The following is a 19,651-nucleotide window of genomic DNA, read 5'->3' as shown; positions in this document are numbered from 1 at the left end:
TTTATGGCAGTGTGCATCGAAGGGACCCATCCACATGTAAGCGGGAGGCGGAGGGCGGAAAAACGATTGCAGCCGGAGGAGAGAGGAAGGTTTAAATACCAGCGACATTCATAGGATGCGTACGAGGCGTCCGCAGAGCAGGAACGGACCCAGATCCCAGGACACCTCTAATACAGGGGCCGGGACTCTAGTAAAGGGGTGGGGGCTATCATAAAGGGGCAGGGCTATCACAAAGGGGTGGGTCTATAATAAAGGGATGGTGACTAGAGATGAGCGAGCGTACTCGGCCACGCCCCTTTTTCGCCCGAGTGCCGCGATTTTCGAGTACTTCCGTACTCGGGCGAAAAGATTCGGGGGGCGCCGTGGGTGAGTGGGGGGTTGTAGCGGGGAGTTGGGGGGGGGGGGGGAGAGAGAGAGAGCTCCCCCCTGTTCCTCGCTGCTACCCCCGCTCCGCCACACCTCCCCCCGCCCCCCGGCGCCCCCCGAATCTTTTCACCCGAGTACGGAAGTACTCGAAAATCGTGGTGCTCGATTGAGTAATTACTCGAAACGAGTACGTTTGCTCATCTCTAGTGAGGACTATAATAAAGAAGTGAGGCTCTAATAAAGGGGTGTGGCTCTAATAAAGGGGCGGGGCTCTAATAAAGGGGCAGTGACTAATAAAAGGGTGGGGGCTCTAATAAAGGGGTGGGGGCTATAATTAAGGGGTGGGAGCTATAATTAAGGGGTGGGGGCTATAATAATGTGGTGGGGGCAATAATTAAGGGGTGGGGGCTATAATTAAGGGGTGGGGTTTCTAATTAAGAGGTGGGGGCTATAATTAAGGGGTGGGGGCTATAATTAAGATGTGGGGTTTCTAATTAAGGGGTGGGGGCTATAATTAAGGGGTGGGGGCTATAATTAAGGGGTAGGGGCTATAATTAAGGGGTGGGGCTATAATTAAGGGGTGGGGTTTCTAATTAAGGGGTGGGGGCTTTCATAAAGGGGCCTTTTCCTGTATTTCTGTTCCGCTACAATAAAAAAAACATCCAAAATGTATGAAAAATGAAAACTTTCTCAGAGTGTTTCCGTCTCCTCCGGTCGGCGGGCGATTGGCGACATCTTGTTTTGGTCGCACCCCCCGTTAACGGTAATTGAGTCATTTAAAGCATGGCGACAGTACCAGGACTGGAAGGAGCTGCAGTCCCTCTCTGCAACGGAGGGGCCCTTCCCGATTCTCACTCTGGGGCCCCTCTGTATGGGGTGTCAGTGTCTTGGCCGCTCCCGCCGCCCTCTCATGTCAAACATGGAGGCCGGGGAGAGACGGCTCCTCGGGGGATCTGCGGACAGCGCGGCGTCTCCCGTGCTCGCTGTTAGCGCTCGCTTGCTGTGATCTTCTGTGCTTCTGAGGGATCTGAGTGACGGTGTTCTCTCTCTTCTTGTAGGTCATTCTGATACTGACAAAGCTGTACGACTTCAACCTGGGGAGTGTGACGGAGAGCTCCCTCTGGAGGTAAGGGCAGGAATGACGTCTCCATAGCCAATAATGTAACTCCTTCTTTCCTAGTAACGCTCAGGTGGCATCACATTATCTTCCAGGTCAGCCGGCAGTGTGGGGTCCATGGAGGGCTGACGCTCATAGAGAGGGGCGATAGATAGGATGTGAGGGAGACCTTTAGTTTGTGCTCTCCATGGCGCTGGTCACTCTGGCCCACTCCACGTTAGTATGTGCCGCTCCAGCGTGAAGTGTTAGGGCTTATTGACACTTTCTAGGGGTCTAGTCTGGGGCCTGTGCTTGTTTAGGGAGTCCTCTCTGGGGGTCTAGTCTGGGGCTTGTGCTTGTTTAGGGGGTCCCCTCTGGGGGTATAGTCTGGGGCCTGTGCTTGTTTAGGGGGTCCTCTCTGGGGATCTAGTCTGGGGCTTGTGCTTGTTTAGGGAGTCCTCTCTGGGGGTCTAGTCTGGGGCTTGTGCTTGTTTAGGGGGTCCTCTCTGGGGGTCTAGTCTGGGGCCTGTGCTTGTTTAGGGGGTCCTCTCTGGGGGGTCTAGTCTGGGGCCTGTGCTTGTTTAGGGAGTCCTCTCTGGGGGTCTTCTCTGGGGCTTGTGCTTGTTTAGGGGGTCCTCTCTGGGGGTCTAGTCTGGGGCTTGTGCTTGTTTAGGGAGTCCTCTCTGGGGGTCTAGTCTGGGGACTGTGCTTGTTTAGGGAGTCCTCTCTGGGGGTCTAGTCTGGGGCTTGTGCTTGTTTAGGGGATCCCCTCTGGGGGTCTAGTCTGGGGGCTGTGCTTGTTTAGGGGGTCCTCTCTGGGGGTCTAGTCTGCGGCCTGTGCTTGTTTAGGGAGTCCTCTCTGGGGGTCTAGTCTGGGGCTTGTGCTTGTTTAGGGGGTCCTCTCTGGGGGTCTAGTCTGGGACCTGTGCTTGTTTAGGTAGTCCTCTCTGGGGGTCTAGTCTGGGGCTTTTTCTTGTTTAGGGGATCCCCTCTGGGGGTCTAGTCTGGGGACTGTGCTTGTTTAGGGGGTCCTCTCTGGGGGTCTAGTCTGGGGCCTGTGCTTGTTTAGGGAGTCCTCTCTGGGGGTCTTCTCTGGGGCTTGTGCTTGTTTAGGGGGTCCTCTCTGGGGGTCTAGTCTGGGGCTTGTGCTTGTTTAGGGAGTCCTCTCTGGGGGTCTAGTCTGGGGACTGTGCTTGTTTAGGGAGTCCTCTCTGGGGGTCTAGTCTGGGGCCTGTGCTTGTTTAGGGAGTCCTCTCTGGGGGTCTAGTCTGGGGCCTGTGCTTGTTTAGGGGGGCCCCTCTGGGGGTCTAGTCTGGGGCCTGTGCTTGTTTAGGGGGTCCCCTCTGGGGGTCTAGTCTGGGGCCTGTGCTTGTGTAGGGGGTCCTCTCTGGGGGTCTAGTCTGGGGCCTGCGCTTGTTTAGGGAGTCCTCTCTGGGGGTCTAGTCTGGGGCTTGTGCTTGTTTAGGGGATCCCCTCTGGGGGTCTAGTCTGGGGGCTGTGCTTGTTTAGGGGGTCCTCTCTGGGGGTCTAGTCTGCGGCCTGTGCTTGTTTAGGGAGTCCTCTCTGGGGGTCTAGTCTGGGGCTTGTGCTTGTTTAGGGGGTCCTCTCTGGGGGTCTAGTCTGGGACTTGTGCTTGTTTAGGTAGTCCTCTCTGGGGGTCTAGTCTGGGGCTTTTTCTTGTTTAGGGGATCCCCTCTGGGGGTCTAGTCTGGGGACTGTGCTTGTTTAGGGGGTCCTCTCTGGGGGTCTAGTCTGGGGCTTGTGCTTGTTTAGGGGGTCCTCTCTGGGGGTCTAGTCTGGGGCCTGTGCTTGTTTAGGGAGTCCTCTCTGGGGGTCTAGTCTGGGGCTTGTGCTTGTTTAAGGAGTCCTCTCTGGGGGTCTAGTCTGGCCTTGTGCTTGTTTAGGGGATCCCCTCTGGGGGTCTAGTCTGGGGGCTGTGCTTATTTAGGGGGTCCTCTCTTGGGGTCTAGTCTGGGGCCTGTGCTTGTTTAGAGAGTCCTCTCTGGGGGTCTAGTCTGGGGCTTGTACTTGTTTAGGGGGTCCCCTCTGGGGGTCTACTCTGGGGCCTGTGCTTATTTAGGGGGTGCCCCTAGGGGTGTAGTCTGGGGCCTGTGCTTGTTTAGGGAGTCCCCTCTGGGGGTCTAGACTGGGGCTTGTGCTTGTTTAGGGGGTCCTCTCTGGGGGTCTAGTCTGGGGCCTGTGCTTGTTTAGGGAGTCCTCTATGGGGGTCTAGTCTGTGGCTTGTGCTTGTTTAGGCGGTCCTCTCTGGGGGTCTAGTCTGGGGCCTGTGCTTTTTTAGGGAGTCCTCTCTGGAGGTCTACTCTGGGGCTTGTGCTTGTTTAGGGGATCCCCTCTGGGGGTCTAGTCTGGGGGCTGTGCTTATTTAGGGGGTCCTCTCTGGGGGTGTAGTCTGGGGCTTGTGCTTGTTTAGGGGGTGCTCTCTGGGGGTCTAGTCTGGGGCTTGTGCCTGTTTAGGGAATCCCCTCTGGGGGTCTAGTCTGGGGGCTGTGCTTGTTTAGGGGGTCCTCTCTGGGGGTGTAGTCTGGGGCCTGTGCTTGTTTAGGGAGTCCTCTCTGGGGGTCTAGTCTGGGGCCTGTGCTTGTTTAGGAGTCCTCTCTGGGGGTCTAGTCTGGGGACTCTGCTTGTTTAGGGAGTCCTCTCTGGGGGTCTAGTCTGGGGACTGTGCTTGTTTAGGGAGTCCTCTCTGGGGGTCTAGTCTGGGGACTGTGCTTGTTTAGGGAGTCCTCTCTGGGGGTCTAGTCTGGGGCCTGTGCTTGTTTAGGGAGTCCTCTCTGGGGGTCTAGTCTGGGGCCTGTGCTTGTTTAGGGAGTCCTCTCTGGGGGTCTAGTCTGGGGCCTGTGCTTGTTTTGCGGGTCCCCTCTGGGGGTCTAGTCTGGGGCCTGTGCTTGTTTAGAGAGTCCTCTCTGGGGGTTTAGTCTAGGGCTTGTGATTATTTAGGGGGTCCCCTCTGGGGGTCTACTCTGGGGCCTGTGCTTATTTAGGTGGTGCCCCTGGGGGTGTAGACTGGGGCCTTTGTTTCTTTAGGGGGTCCTCTCTGGAGGTCTAGTCTGGGGACTGTGCTTGTTTAGGAGGTCCTCTATTGGAGTCTAGTCTGGGGCCTGTGCTTGTTTAGGGGGTCCTCTCTGGGGGTGTAGTCTGGGGCCTTTGTTTCTTTAGGGAGTCCTTTCTGAGGGTCTAGTCTGGGGCCTGTGCTTGTTTAGCGGGTCCTCTCTGGGGGTGTAGTCTGAGGCCTTTGTTTCTTTAGGGAGTCCTTTCTGAGGGTCTAGTCTGGGGCCTGTGCTTGTTTAGGGGGTCCTCTCTCGGGGTGTAGTCTGGGGCCTTTGTTTCTTTAGGGGGTCCTCTCTGGGGGTGTAGTCTGGGGCCTTTGTTTCTTTAGGGAGTCCTTTTTGGGGGTGTAGTCTGGGGCCTTTGTTTCTTTAGGGAGTCCTTTTTGGGGGTGTAGTCTGGGGCCTTTGTTTCTTTAGGGAGTCCTCTCTGAGGGTCTAGTCTGGGGCCTGTGCTTGTTTAGTGGGTCCTCTCTGGGGGTATAGTCTGGGGCTTGTGCTTGTTTAGGGGGTCCTCTCTCGGGGTGTAGTCTGGGGCCTTTGTTTCTTTAGGGGGTCCTCTCTGGGGGTGTAGTCTGGGGCCTTTGTTTCTTTAGGGAGTCCTTTTTGGGGGTGTAGTCTGGGGCCTTTGTTTCTTTAGGGAGTCCTTTCTGGGGGTCTAGTCTACGGCCTATGCTTGTTTAGGGGGTCCTCTCTGGGGGTGTAGTCTGGGGCCTGTGCTTGTTTAGGGAGTCCTCTCTGGGGGTCTAGTCTGGGGCCTGTGCTTGTTTAGGGAGTCCTCTCTGGGGGTCTAGTCTGGGGCTTATGCTTGTTTTGCGGGTCCCCTCTGGGGGTCTAGTCTGGGGCCTGTGCTTGTTTAGAGAGTCCTCTCTGGGGGTTTAGTCTAGGGCTTGTGATTATTTAGGGGGTCCCCTCTGGGGGTCTACTCTGGGGCCTGTGCTTATTTAGGTGGTGCCCCTGGGGGTGTAGACTGGGGCCTGTGCTTGTTTAGGGAGTCCCCTCTCGGGGTCTAGTCTGGGGCCTGTGCTTGTTTAGGGAGTCCCCTCTGGGGGTCTAGTCTGGGGCCTGTGCTTGTTTAGGAGGTCTTCTCTGGGGATCTAGTCTGGGGCCTTTGTTTCTTTAGGGAGTCCTTTCTGGAGGTGTAGTCTGAGGCCTTTGTTTCTTTAGGGAGTCCTTTCTGGGGGTGAAGTCTGGGGCCTTTGTTTCTTTAGGTCCTCTCTGGGGGTGTAGTCTGGGGCTTTTGTTTCTTTGGGGAGTCCTTTTTGGGGGTGTAGTCTGGGGCCTTTGTTTCTTTAGGGAGTCCTTTCTGGAGGTCTAGTCTGCGGCCTATGCTTGTTTAGGGGGTCCTCTCTGGGGGTGTAGTCTGAGGCCTTTGTTTCTTTAGGGAGTCCTTTCTGGGGGTGTAGTCTGGGGCCTTTGTTTCTTTAGGGGGTCCTCTCTGGAGGTCTAGTCTGGGGACTGTGCTTGTTTAGGAGGTCCTCTATTGGAGTCTAGTCTGGGGCCTGTGCTTGTTTAGGGGGTCCTCTCTGGGGGTGTAGTCTGGGGCCTTTGTTTCTTTAGGGAGTCCTTTCTGAGGGTCTAGTCTGGGGCCTGTGCTTGTTTAGCGGGTCCTCTCTGGGGGTGTAGTCTGAGGCCTTTGTTTCTTTAGGGAGTCCTTTCTGAGGGTCTAGTCTGGGGCCTGTGCTTGTTTAGGGGGTCCTCTCTCGGGGTGTAGTCTGGGGCCTTTGTTTCTTTAGGGGGTCCTCTCTGGGGGTGTAGTCTGGGGCCTTTGTTTCTTTAGGGAGTCCTTTTTGGGGGTGTAGTCTGGGGCCTTTGTTTCTTTAGGGAGTCCTTTTTGGGGGTGTAGTCTGGGGCCTTTGTTTCTTTAGGGAGTCCTCTCTGAGGGTCTAGTCTGGGGCCTGTGCTTGTTTAGTGGGTCCTCTCTGGGGGTGTAGTCTGGGGCCTTTGTTTCTTTAGGGAGTCCTTTTTGGGGGTGTAGTCTGGGGCCTTTGTTTCTTTAGGGAGTCCTTTTTGGGGGTGTAGTCTGGGGCCTTTGTTTCTTTAGGGAGTCCTCTCTGAGGGTCTAGTCTGGGGCTTGTGCTTGTTTAGGGGGTCCTCTCTCGGGGTGTAGTCTGGGGCCTTTGTTTCTTTAGGGGGTCCTCTCTGGGGGTGTAGTCTGGGGCCTTTGTTTCTTTAGGGAGTCCTTTTTGGGGGTGTAGTCTGGGGCCTTTGTTTCTTTAGGGAGTCCTTTCTGGGGGTCTAGTCTACGGCCTATGCTTGTTTAGGGGGTCCTCTCTGGGGGTGTAGTCTGGGGCCTGTGCTTGTTTAGGGAGTCCTCTCTGGGGGTCTAGTCTGGGGCCTGTGCTTGTTTAGGGAGTCCTCTCTGGGGGTCTAGTCTGGGGCTTATGCTTGTTTTGCGGGTCCCCTCTGGGGGTCTAGTCTGGGGCCTGTGCTTGTTTAGAGAGTCCTCTCTGGGGGTTTAGTCTAGGGCTTGTGATTATTTAGGGGGTCCCCTCTGGGGGTCTACTCTGGGGCCTGTGCTTATTTAGGTGGTGCCCCTGGGGGTGTAGACTGGGGCCTGTGCTTGTTTAGGGAGTCCCCTCTCGGGGTCTAGTCTGGGGCCTGTGCTTGTTTAGGGAGTCCCCTCTGGGGGTCTAGTCTGGGGCCTGTGCTTGTTTAGGAGGTCTTCTCTGGGGATCTAGTCTGGGGCCTTTGTTTCTTTAGGGAGTCCTTTCTGGAGGTGTAGTCTGAGGCCTTTGTTTCTTTAGGGAGTCCTTTCTGGGGGTGAAGTCTGGGGCCTTTGTTTCTTTAGGTCCTCTCTGGGGGTGTAGTCTGGGGCTTTTGTTTCTTTGGGGAGTCCTTTTTGGGGGTGTAGTCTGGGGCCTTTGTTTCTTTAGGGAGTCCTTTCTGGAGGTCTAGTCTGCGGCCTATGCTTGTTTAGGGGGTCCTCTCTGGGGGTGTAGTCTGAGGCCTTTGTTTCTTTAGGGAGTCCTTTCTGGGGGTGTAGTCTGGGGCCTTTGTTTCTTTAGGGGGTCCTCTCTGGAGGTCTAGTCTGGGGACTGTGCTTGTTTAGGAGGTCCTCTATTGGAGTCTAGTCTGGGGCCTGTGCTTGTTTAGGGGGTCCTCTCTGGGGGTGTAGTCTGGGGCCTTTGTTTCTTTAGGGAGTCCTTTCTGAGGGTCTAGTCTGGGGCCTGTGCTTGTTTAGCGGGTCCTCTCTGGGGGTGTAGTCTGAGGCCTTTGTTTCTTTAGGGAGTCCTTTCTGAGGGTCTAGTCTGGGGCCTGTGCTTGTTTAGGGGGTCCTCTCTCGGGGTGTAGTCTGGGGCCTTTGTTTCTTTAGGGGGTCCTCTCTGGGGGTGTAGTCTGGGGCCTTTGTTTCTTTAGGGAGTCCTTTTTGGGGGTGTAGTCTGGGGCCTTTGTTTCTTTAGGGAGTCCTCTCTGAGGGTCTAGTCTGGGGCCTGTGCTTGTTTAGTGGGTCCTCTCTGGGGGTATAGTCTGGGGCTTGTGCTTGTTTAGGGGGTCCTCTCTCGGGGTGTAGTCTGGGGCCTTTGTTTCTTTAGGGGGTCCTCTCTGGGGGTGTAGTCTGGGGCCTTTGTTTCTTTAGGGAGTCCTTTTTGGGGGTGTAGTCTGGGGCCTTTGTTTCTTTAGGGAGTCCTTTCTGGGGGTCTAGTCTACGGCCTATGCTTGTTTAGGGGGTCCTCTCTGGGGGTGTAGTCTGGGGCCTTTGTTTCTTTAGGGAGTCCTCTCTGAGGGTCTAGTCTGGGGCCTGTGCTTGTTTAGGGGGTCCTCTCTGGGGGTCTAGTCTGGGGCCTGTGCTTGTTTAGGGGGTCTGTATTTATTTCGGGGTCTGCATTGTTTAGTGTAGGCTGGGTATGCAGACTGCCTCACAGAGAAAATGGCTTGAAATGAGATGCCGTCTGTCCTGGTGTTCTATATATAAGCTCACCCTCATAAGCCCGCCCACAAGTGGGCCCTACGTACGGTTCTTAGGGTTCCTGGAGCGCTGGCGCTCGTGCCCGGAGGCTCACGCCTTCTCGCCAGCACGGAATGTCGAGGAAGTCATGCGTGCAGCCAGATTGTTCTTCTCACTGGCTGCTTCTTCCACAACTCAGAAATAGCCGTCCTGACCTTAAGACTCCGGCGAGAAGACAAGCAGAGGCTTCAGGAAAAGTGAAAACCTGAATTCTGCGAAAATCTCCAATTTAGATAAATTACAAAACAATTTCAGCTGCAAAAAGTGGGAAAAAGGTGTTTTTTCCGATTTTTCTTTTCCTTCTCATTAATGAGCTATTGTGTTGCTTCTCCCGCCTTCCATCCTCATTAGCGTCCTCGCTGAGCCTCGTTGACCCGGACTACCAGTAAACAGCCGTCTCCGAAGGATTCAAGTCACGGAGTGCAAAGCGCCAAAAAGCAGAAATCTGTAATCATTGTTTTCCCATTTCTGCATTAAAAAAAAGAGTCAAAGATGTGACGTTATGTTACCAATCCTGGTCCTGATAGTGTTAGTGGTCCTGGTCCTGATAGTGGTCATGGTCCTCATAGTGTTAGTGGTCCTGGTCCTGATAGTGGTCCTGGTCCTGATAGTGTTAGTGGTCCTGGTCCTGATAGTGCTAGTGGTCCTGGTCCTGATAGTGTTAGTGGTCCTGGTACTGATAGTGGTCATGGTCCTCATAGTGTTAGTGGTCCTGGTCCTGATAGTGGTCCTGGTCCTGATAGTGTTAGTGGTCCTGGTCCTGATAGTGCTAGTGGTCCTGGTCCTGATAGTGTTAGTGGTCCTGGTACTGATAGTGGTCATGGTCCTCATAGTGTTAGTGGTCCTGGTCCTGATAGTGGTCCTGGTCCTGATAGTGTTAGTGGTCCTGGTCCTGATAGTGCTAGTGGTCCTGGTCCTGATAGTGTTAGTGGTCCTGGTACTGATAGTGGTCATGGTCCTCATAGTGTTAGTGGTCCTGGTCCTGATAGTGGTCCTGGTCCTAATAGTGTTAGTGGTCCTGGTCCTGATAGTGTTAGTGGTCCTGGTCCTGATAGTGTTAGTGGTCCTGGTCCTGGTAGTGTTAGTGTTAGTGGTCCTGATGGCGTTTGTGGTCCTGGTCCTGATAGTGTTAGTGGTCCTGGTCCTGATGGCGTTAGTGGTCCTGGTCCTGATGGCGTTAGTGGTCCTGGTCCTGATAGTGTTAGTGGTCCTGGTCCTCATAGTGTTAGTGGTCCTGGTCCTGATAGTGTTAGTGGTCCTGATAGTGTTAGTGGTCCTGGTACTGATAGTGTTAGTGGTCCTGGTCCTGATGGCGTTAGTGGTCCTGGTACTGATAGTGTTAGTGGTCCTGGTCCTCATAGTGTTAGTGGTCCTGGTCCTGATAGTGTTAGTGGTCCTGGTCCTGATAGTGTTAGTGGTCCTGATAGTGTTAGTGGTCCTGGTACTGATAGTGTTAGTGGTCCTGGTCCTGATGGCGTTAGTGGTCCTGGTACTGATAGTGTTAGTGGTCCTGGTCCTCATAGTGTTAGTGGTCCTGGTACTGATAGTGTTAGTGGTCCTGGTCCTGATGGCGTTAGTGGTTCCTGGTACTGATAATGTTAGTGGTTCCTGGTACTGATAGTGTTAGTGGTCCTGGTACTGATAGTGTTAGTGGTCCTGGTCCTGATGGCATTAGTGGTCCTGGTACTGATAGTGTTAGTGGTCCTGGTCCTCATAGTGTTAGTGGTCCTGGTCCTCATAGTGTTAGTGGTCGTGGTACTGATAGTGTTAGTGGTCCTGATAGTGTTAGTGGTCCTGATGGCGTTAGTGGTACTGGTCCTGATAGTGTTAGTGGTCCTGGTCCTGATAGTGTTAGTGGTCCTGGTACTGATAGTCTTAGTGGTCCTGGTACTGATAGTGTTAGTGGTCCTGGTCCTCATAGTGTTAGTGGTCCTGGTACTGATAGTGTTAGTGGTCCTGGTCCTCATAGTGTTAGTGGTCCTGGTACTGATAGTGTTAGTGGTCCTGGTCCTGATGGCGTTAGTGGTCCTGGTCCTGATAGTGTTAGTGGTCCTGGTACTGATAGTGTTAGTGGTCCTGATAGTGTTAGTGGTCCTAGTACTGATAGTGTTAGTGGTCCTGATAGTGTTAGTGGTCCTGGTCCTGATAGTGTTAGTGGTCCTGGTCCTGATAGTGTTAGTGGTCCTGGTCCTAATAGTGTTAGTGGTCCTGATAGTGTTAGTGGTCCTGGTCCTGATAGTGTTAGTGGTCCTGGTCCTGATAGTGTTAGTGGTCCTGGTACTAATAGTGTTAGTGGTCCTGATAATGTTAGTGGTCCTAGTACTGATAGTGTTAGTGGTCCTGATAGTGTTAGTGGTCCTGGTCCTGATAGTGTTAGTGGTCCTGGTCCTGATAGTGTTAGTGGTCCTGGTCCTAATAGTGTTAGTGGTCCTGATAGTGTTAGTGGTCCTAGTACTGATTGCATTACCAGTACTGATTGCGTTACTGGTCCTGGGACTGAGAGCGTTAGTGTGCCTGGGACTGAGAGTCTTACTGGTCCTTGGACTGATATTGGTGCTGCAGGGAGCTGCAGTTCCTCAGGGTGTAGCACAGTTTTTAGAAGAAAGCAGAGTTCCTTTTAACCCTGAACAAACCTTCTTAAGTGCCAGGAATACATTTTGGGGCCATTCCAGCCATTTTCATTGGGCGCTCGCTTCCCGGGTCCCTGATTGATCAGCATTGTGTTGTGTCTAGCAACCTGGATAAAACCCCAAGTTTATGTACTGGAAGGGTTCTCTTTAAGATCATACAAAGCCCAAAATATCCTTTATGTTCCCCTCTTATTTACCTTCTTAGTTTTCTATTAAGGCGGATTTTTCCTTTAACTCTTAAGGTGGATCTGGAGATGGATTTGCCTCTTTGCTGGTTGCTGACTATATACATGCCTCATCCCTCCCAGATCACCAACCTAATTCCCTTTAATTGCGTTGCAGTTGACCTTCGCCCCGTACCTGGTGTTCCAGGTGACCAGTGCATCTCGCAGTCTTTCATCTCCGGTTAACATCGCACAGTTGGCGCTCATCTCACCTGCATCCATGATTTATTATTAACGCTCCTCACTGCAGATTTCTGATTTTATATTTTGTTCTGGATGTGCTGAATTGTCTGGAACTGAAGCCAAGCCGGCATCGCGGCCCCCTGGCATCTCCCACGTCCTCCTTAATTAATCCTTCTGACTTCCCATCACCCAGGAATACATTCCAGATGTTTCCATCTTACAGCTTCTAACCCGTCAGATTTAGGAAGGTTCTGTTTTAGTAAAAGTTCTCCGACTATCTGATGCAAGATGGATCAGAGGAGGGGAACACAACTTATTTCTTGGCTCCGTCCCATTTGGGCGACTTTTCAGTTTTTTCATCCAGAAGCCGTATCTTTCTATTTTTCTGATGGCATTCTTGTGTATCGGTTGTGATATCTGGGAGATGCCGGGGTGGGTGGTGGGGTGGGAGGTAGAACACAATATTAAGGGGTAGTATTACGATTCCAATTTATTTCATAGCCACAGGAGAAGCCCGCTAAGAACCCCCCGATGTCCAGAATTAGGATTCCATGTCCCCTCTCCTCATCCCTGTGGGGCTACTGCACCCCCTCCCCAAGTGCACTAGTGACTCCAGGAGTAATAGTGTCCCCCATAATAGCCCCGATAGTCATACTGTCCCCATAGTGGTCCCAGTAGTAATAGTATTCTCTCTTGTGGTCCTAGTAGTAAAAGTGTCCCCCACAGTGGTCCCAGTAATAATAATGTCTCCCATAGTGGCCCCAGTAGAAATGGTGTCCTCCATAGTGGTCCCAGTAATAATAGCATCCCCTATAGTGGTCCCAGTAGTAATGGTGTCCCCCATAGTGGCCCCAGTAGTAATAGTGATCCCCATAGTAGCCCCAGTAGTAATAGTGTCCTCATAGTGGTCCTAGTAGTTAATAGTGTCCCCTATAGTGGCTCCAGTAGTGAATAGTGACCCCCATAGTGGTCCCAGTAGTAATAGTGTCCCCTAAAGTGGCCCCAGTAGTAATAGTGTCCCCCATAGTGGTTTCAGTAGTAATAGTTTTCCCCCATAGTGGTCCCAGTAGTAATAGTGGCCCCAGTAGTAATAGTTTTCCCCAAAGTGGCCCCAGTAGTAATAGTGTCCCCTATAGTGGCCCCAGTAGTAATAGTTTTCCCCCATAGTGGTCCCAGTAGTAATAGTGGCCCCAGTAGTAATAGTTTTCCCCAAAGTGGCCCCAGTAGTAATAGTGTCCCCTATAGTGGTCCTAGTAGTAATGTTGTCCCCTATAGTGGCTCCAGTAGTAAAAGTGTCACCTATAGTGGTCCTAGTAGTAATATTGTCCCCTATAGTGGCTCCAGTAGTAATAGTTTTCCCCCATAGTGGCCCCAGTAGTAATAGTGTCCCCTATAGTGGCCCCAGTAGTAATAGTGGCCCCTATAGTGGTCCTAGTAGTAATGTTGTCCCCTACAGTGGCTCCAGTAGTAATAGTGGTCCTAGTAGTAATACTGTCCTCCATAGTGGCCCCAGTAGTAATAGTGACCCTCATAGTGGCCCCAGTAGTAATACTGTCCTCTATAGTGGCCCCAGTAGTAATAGTGACCCCCATAGTGGTCCCAGTAGTAATAGTTTTCCCCCATAGTGGCCCCAGTAGTAATAGTGTCCCCTATAGTGGCCCCAGTAGTAATAGTGGCCCCTATAGTGGTCCTAGTAGTAATAGTGTCTCCTATAGTGGCTCCAGTAGTAATAGTGGTCCCAGTAGTAATAGTTTTCCCCCATAGTGGCCCCAGTAGTAATAGTGTCCACCATAGTGGCCCCAGTAGTAATAGTTTTCCCCCATAGTGGCCCCAGTAGTAATAGTGTCCCCCATAGTGGCCCCAGTAGTAATAGTGTCCCCCATAGTGGCCCCAGTAGTAATAGTTTTCCCCCATAGTGGCCCCAGTAGTAATAGTGTTCCCTTTTGTGGCCTCAATAGTAATAGTGCTGGGCAGAAACACGACAAGCTTCTCCCTTACTTCATCTGTAGTTCTGGTCAGGAGGTGCCGCTGCAGACATCGGGGAAGCAGGGAGAAGTCAGTGGTCACAGCCTGTGACCACTTGGACAATCACCCAACTTAAATTAATAGATTTCACATGACTGCCAGAAGACTTGTGTGCGCAGCTCTAGGTGTGACTGGAGTATAAGCCTTGATGTAACAGTAAGGTATTTGTAAAGTTACCCCTGGTAGAGGGGCCTTGCCCACCTTGCAGGACCCGAGACCCGGCTGCCGCTCCTGCAGGACTTTATTACAAGCTGCCCGTCTGTCTGAAGGTTAATCTGTGTTTTGGGCTGAATCCTTGAGCGGCTTCTGCATCTCCCCCCTCCGACTCCGATTCATTATTTTCCACAGTCACTTAGACAAAAGCTGACCCCTGCGCCGCCGCATTGCCATGTGCAACCTGTGATAGCAATCCTCTAGGTTTTACAAACGACATTCATTAGGCTAATGATCGGGTGAGTTCTGGCTTCTGCTAATTAGTCACATAATGGCGGCGGCGGGCGTCCGAGCTACATTGATCTGAAGCAGCCAGGAAAGTGCATTTTCTTCACTTTCATCCCTTGACGTTCGCACTTCCTGTTGGAAAGTTACGTCTTCTGTTATCTGGAGACAGTTGAGTGTTTTGTATCTAGAAGTATAAAACACCGAATCCAAACGCTACATGTCACTGAATAGAAAGCCAGCGGCAACCTTTATTTAAACCAGGTGTGAAATTAGGCCCTCCGCAGTTCATCGTGCTGGGAAAGGATTTGCCGCTCACCCAATTTATTTAGCTTTTGCTACTTTGTCCTATTTAACCTGTTAGCGACCGCTTGCTGTAAATGTATAGCATGCAGTTACAGGCGGAGAATGCGGCGGGCTGACAAGCGCTGATGCCACGGTCAATGCTGACCATGACACGGAGGGGGGCCGATAGGCTGACATGGCAGCCCAGCCGAGCGAAGGCTCCAAGGACCAACATGTACCGCAGTTGTATAAAGAAACTTGTCATCACCCGTACACACAGCGTAAGGTAAGTTATGTGCTGGTAGAGCGGGGCCCGAGGAGCCCGGGGGTGTACTCTGCATACCGTGCCCTCCTCTCTAGGTTGGTGTGCATGCACATACACATGGTTCCCAATGGGAGCGCTCACCAACTGACTGCGGAGATGAGTCCGCTCCGCGCACCGACTTCCACGGGTGACAGAGCGAGAATGGGGAGCGGAGTATAAGAGGTACCTCCCCGGATTACTCAGTACCTGTCGTAGGAGCATCATAACTTAGTGCACGGTGTCATGGCTGGTGACAGGTTCCCTATAGGCCCTGCCTGTGGAAGGGTTAAAGGGATAAACATTGCAGTGGTCCATATGCTGCGGTACAGAAGATTTGTGGTACATTTTACAAGTCTCCTAGTAGGACTGAGAAAAAACATAAAAATATGTTTATCTGTAGGGGCATGGCTACCGCCTGCCCTGGACGGCCGCGAGGTGTGAGAGCTCCTGAGCCACACTGTCTGAGATCGTCCTCCTCTCCCTCTCTGGGATCCTTTTGTGGTGACGGACGTCCAGCACTGCTCGCTGACCACCACTGAGCCCCTTGGACTGGAGGATGACAACTAATCTGCTGTGATAGAGCTAGCTGCACTTGTGAACTCCATTCATAGCTCCCGTGTTGTGGCTGCGCCGCGAGCCAGAGGAAGCTTGAGTGGGTGGTGTCAGTTTACGTTCTGAAAGGTCTGAAGGAGGTCAAGACAGGTTTCCTCTTCCCAATCATTTTTTGTTTTTTTTTTCTATAAAAATTCAGAAATCGATTGTAAGACTGTTGCCATCCAGTGGGTGGGGCTGCAGGGGTGGGGTTTCCATCTCCTTCCATGTGCAGTTCAAGTAAAGATAACAGACATCATTAAACTGTCCCATTCCTCAGCTCAGTGGACTGATTAAGCATTTCTTAAATTCCTGTGTGTGAACATTTATTTAAATCGAGAGGGGTGCCCCGGGGTGCCCCCCCCCCCATCTGTATGTTATAATTGTGCCCCATCCAAACCAGTTTCCTTAGCCTGATGAAGGGGCAATAGAAGAACCCAAACGCTTGCTGTAGCATCACGTATGTTTGTAGCCATTAAAAGGTATCATGTCTACAGGACGACTTGGCTTCTCTTACTGATAAAAATCACAGTTTACACTTTGTCACAGTGGCAGCTACCCTGACAGATATGGCGACTCGCGCAGCAGGCGGCTGGTAAGAGTCTCTGCGTAGTTTAGGTACCGACTTCTGATATCTGTGTCTTCAAATAAAGTAGAAACCCAGCAGCACTCCCCAGAGTCCAGATATGGGGAGGATGTTCTTTAGCTAGTTTCTGCATGTCAGTAGCGGATCGAACCAGGTCCAAAGTATCACAGAGTAGGAAAGCTATCATGGCAGCAGATTATGGTGCACGGTTATACATCCATAAGGCTGCTTCTGTATTCCTTGAATATCACAAAAAGTATGCGACGTTTCGATTCTTTACATCGGTCTTTGACAAAGAAGCAAGGATGTATGAATTTGAACCATAATCTGCTGCTGATATCCATACGTGATGCCAGTGCCTTTATCTGAGAAAAACCTTACTGATGGTGGTGAAATAACGAGACCCGTCCAATTGGATGCCAGTGAACTGAAGGCCTGCAGTTTACTATGTAATGTCAGGTCATAGGGACGGTTCACTCTGGTGGATTTAGGAGCAATGATAACACCCGTTACATTGTATCCACATCGACAGTCAGATTTTTTACTTCTCTCAGGGTGAAGGTTATTTGGATACAATAAAGCTTTTTCCTTTACTGTGTCCGGGGCCGTCAGCAACAAACTGGAGGGGCTCGTACAGGGTAGATTATTACCCACTGTTAGGTAACTGCACAAGGGGAGGTAACACTCACTATGATGACCTCTTTCTTACTGGCTCCAATTTCCTTACTCAGGATGGAGGAGACACTCCACTACTCTCCGTGCTTCCTCCCTCTATCTCTTCTGATGACACACTCGCTGTCTCACCGCACTATATCCCACTCCTGCTCTTGTCTTTGTGTCTGCCCTCTTATGCTCCTAATCTCCAATTACCTTTTCCATGTGGGCTCTGGTGTTGCTAAGCAACTAAAGCACCAATCAGTAAGCTGCAACTAAAGCACCAATCAGAAAGCTGTTGCTGCGATAGCTATTTCAGGAATATGAGCTTCTATCTTCCATGCACCCTTGAAGCTCATAGTGAGATCCCCGGAATTTATTAACTCTTGAGTACTCTGTAGGAATCTCCGGGTCACTATAGCTGTTCCTTGACTGGGCCCCAGGGGCCACACCCTGCACTTTCATTGCTTGTCTTCAGGCCTCTTTGATGGTCTAGAATCATAGAATGGTAGAGTTGGAAGGGTCATCTGGTCCAACCCCCTGCTCAGTGCAGGATCACTAAATCATCTCAGACAGATGTCTGTCCAGTCTCTGAAGACTTCCATTTAAGGAGAACTCCCCACCTCCCATGGCAACCTGTTCCACTCATTGATCCCCTCACTGTCTAATATCTAATCTGTGTCTCCTCCCTTTCAGTTTCATCCCATTGCTTCTAGTCTTTCCTTGTACAGATGAGAATAGGGCTGATCCCTCTGCACTGTGACAGCCCTTCAGATATTTGTAGACAGCTATTAAGTCTCCTCTCAGCCTTCTCTTCTGCTAAACATTCCCAGATCCTTTAACCGTTCCTCATAGGACATGATTTGCAGACCGCTCACCATCTTGGTAACTCTTCTCTGAACTTGCTCCAGTTTGTCTATGTCTTTTTTAAAGTGGGATGCCCAGAACTGGACCCAGTATTCCAGATGAGGTCTCACTAAGGAAGAGTAGAGGGGATAATGACCTCACGTGATCTAGACTCTATGCTTCTCTTAATACATCCCAGAATTGTGTCTGCCTTTTTGGCTGCTGCATCACATTGTTGACTCATGTTCAATCTATGATCTATTAGTATACCCAAGTCTTTTTCACATGTGCTGCTGCTTAGCCCAATTCCTCCCATTCTATATGTGCTTTCTTCATTTTTCTTGCCCAGATGTAGGACTTTGCATTTCTCCTTGTTAAATACCATTCTGTTAGTCGCTGCCCACTGTGCAAGCTTTTCTAGATCTTTTTGAATCCTCTCTCTCTTCCCTAGTGTTAGCTATCCCTCCTAGCTTTGTGTCATATTTGATCAGTTTCCCCTCAATTCCCTCCTCCAGATCATTTATAAATATGTTGACCAACACTGGGCCTAGGACAGAGCCTTGTGGTCCCCACTTGATACATTCTTTCACTTGGATGTGCAGACATTTATGATCACTCTTTGAGTATGGTGATTCTGTCATTGAAGGAGATTAGATTCGCCTGGCATGACTTGTTTGTTACAAACCCATGATGGCTCTGGTTAATTACTCCGTTCTCATCCAAGTACCTGCATACATGCTGTTTAATAATTTGTCCAAAGATCTTTCCCGGAATAGATGTCAGGCTCACAGGTCTGTAGTTTCCTGGATCCACCTTCTTGGATGGGGACAACATTTGCCCTTCTCCAATCTTCTGTGACTTCTGTTCTCCAGGAATTTTTAAAGGTTATGGCGAGTGGTTCAGCAATTACCTCCACTGCTTCCTTTAGTATCCTAGGATATAATTGTTACATCTCAGTCAGTACATAGTTAAGTATTGCCAGCACACCTTTTTCTGTAGGTTCTATCCTGACAAGCCAGGGTTAACAGCTCCTGTGCCTTCTAGTGTAGGTTAATTACCCTGCTAGTGTTTGAAAGGGGTGCTGGTGATTGACATGTCTGTCTGCCTATCAGCTTCCCCCGCCTCCCTATAAGATCCAGCTCTTGCTACTTGGGAGTTGCCGATTATTCTCCAGTCATCCCTGAGCAGTCCTGCTGAGTTCTGGCTCTGGTACTTTGTCCTGTTCCCTGTTTGTGCCGGGTGTTCTGTGGTTTTCCTGTCATGTTGGTCGTGTCTTCTGCATAGGTACGGCGGTTCCTTCCTGTCTTGCCTGGACCTGTCCACCTTTGGGGCTACCTCCAGGAAGGGACATTGGTGTGGGTGAGGGTCAGAGAGTCCCTCGCCGTGCGTACCTGTGCACACTACTAGTATTGTAACAGTAATTCATCTGGACCTTGAGACTTGGGTTCATGTAAGTTAGCTAAGTGTTCCCTCACCATCTCTCTGCTTACAGATAGTCTGCATTCTTGTATTCCCCCAATAGCACAAGGAAGATCAGTTGATGTTACATCTACTTTCTGAGAGAAAACAGTTACAAAATAGGAATTTAAAAGTTCGTTCTTCCCAACATCATTCTTAAGCAATTCACCATTTTCATCCTGTAAGCATCCAATAGCAGCTTTGACTTTTCTTTTCCTTTTGACCTCCTAAATCCTTTTTTATTGCATTTATTGCAGAAGGCAGTCTGCATAATTGCCTTCAAAATCTGCCCAAATCTAAAAGCCACAAAGGCTGGATCAATGCGAGCTCTGTGGGTACCACACAGTAATCTTCCTCCTTTGATAGACTTAAAGGCCTCACCTTGTGCCTCTGACCACTCGGCCCCACCTTGCGCCTCTGACCACTCGGCCCCACCTTGCGCCTCTGACCACTCGGCCCCACCTTGCGCCTCTGACCACTCGGCCCCACCTTGCGCCTCTGACCACTCGGCCCCACCTTGCGCCTCTGACCATTCGGCCTCTGACCACTCGCCCCCCCCCCCACCTTGCGCCTCTGACCACTCGGCCCCCCCACCTTGCGCCTCTGACCACTCGGCCCCCCCACCTTGCGCCTCTGACCACTCGGGCCCCCCCCACCTTGCGCCTCTGACCACTCGGGCCCCCCCACCTTGCGCCTCTGACCACTCGGCCCCCCCACCTTGCGCCTCTGACCACTCGGCCCCCCCACCTTGCGCCTCTGACCACTCGGCCCCCCCACCTTGCGCCTCTGACCACTCGGCCCCCCACCTTGCGCCTCTGACCACTCGGCCCCCCCACCTTGCGCCTCTGACCACGCGGCCCCTCCACCTTGCGCCTCTGACCACTCGGCCTCCCCACCTTGCGCCTCTGACCACTCGGCCCCCCCACCTTGCGCCTCTGACCACTCGGCCCC

The 19,651-nt window shown here is 51.7% G+C and overlaps 1 protein-coding gene across 1 annotated transcript in view; it reads left to right on the top strand.

Moving 5' to 3' along the window:
- The window catches only part of SORCS3 (sortilin related VPS10 domain containing receptor 3), an 810,393-nt gene that overhangs the window by 262,872 nt on the left and 527,870 nt on the right, over window positions 1–19,651 (top strand). Inside the window, exon 2 of the mRNA XM_066601804.1 lies at window positions 1,425–1,492. Coding sequence (XP_066457901.1) covers window positions 1,425–1,492 — 68 coding nt within the window. The remainder of the gene's footprint in view (window positions 1–1,424; window positions 1,493–19,651) is intronic.

The sequence above is a fragment of the Eleutherodactylus coqui genome, chromosome 4, assembly GCF_035609145.1.
Source record: "Eleutherodactylus coqui strain aEleCoq1 chromosome 4, aEleCoq1.hap1, whole genome shotgun sequence".
NCBI lineage: Eukaryota > Metazoa > Chordata > Amphibia > Anura > Eleutherodactylidae > Eleutherodactylus > Eleutherodactylus coqui.
The sequence above is the reverse complement of the archived record's forward strand: the minus strand, read 5'-3'. Positions and strand labels throughout refer to the sequence as shown.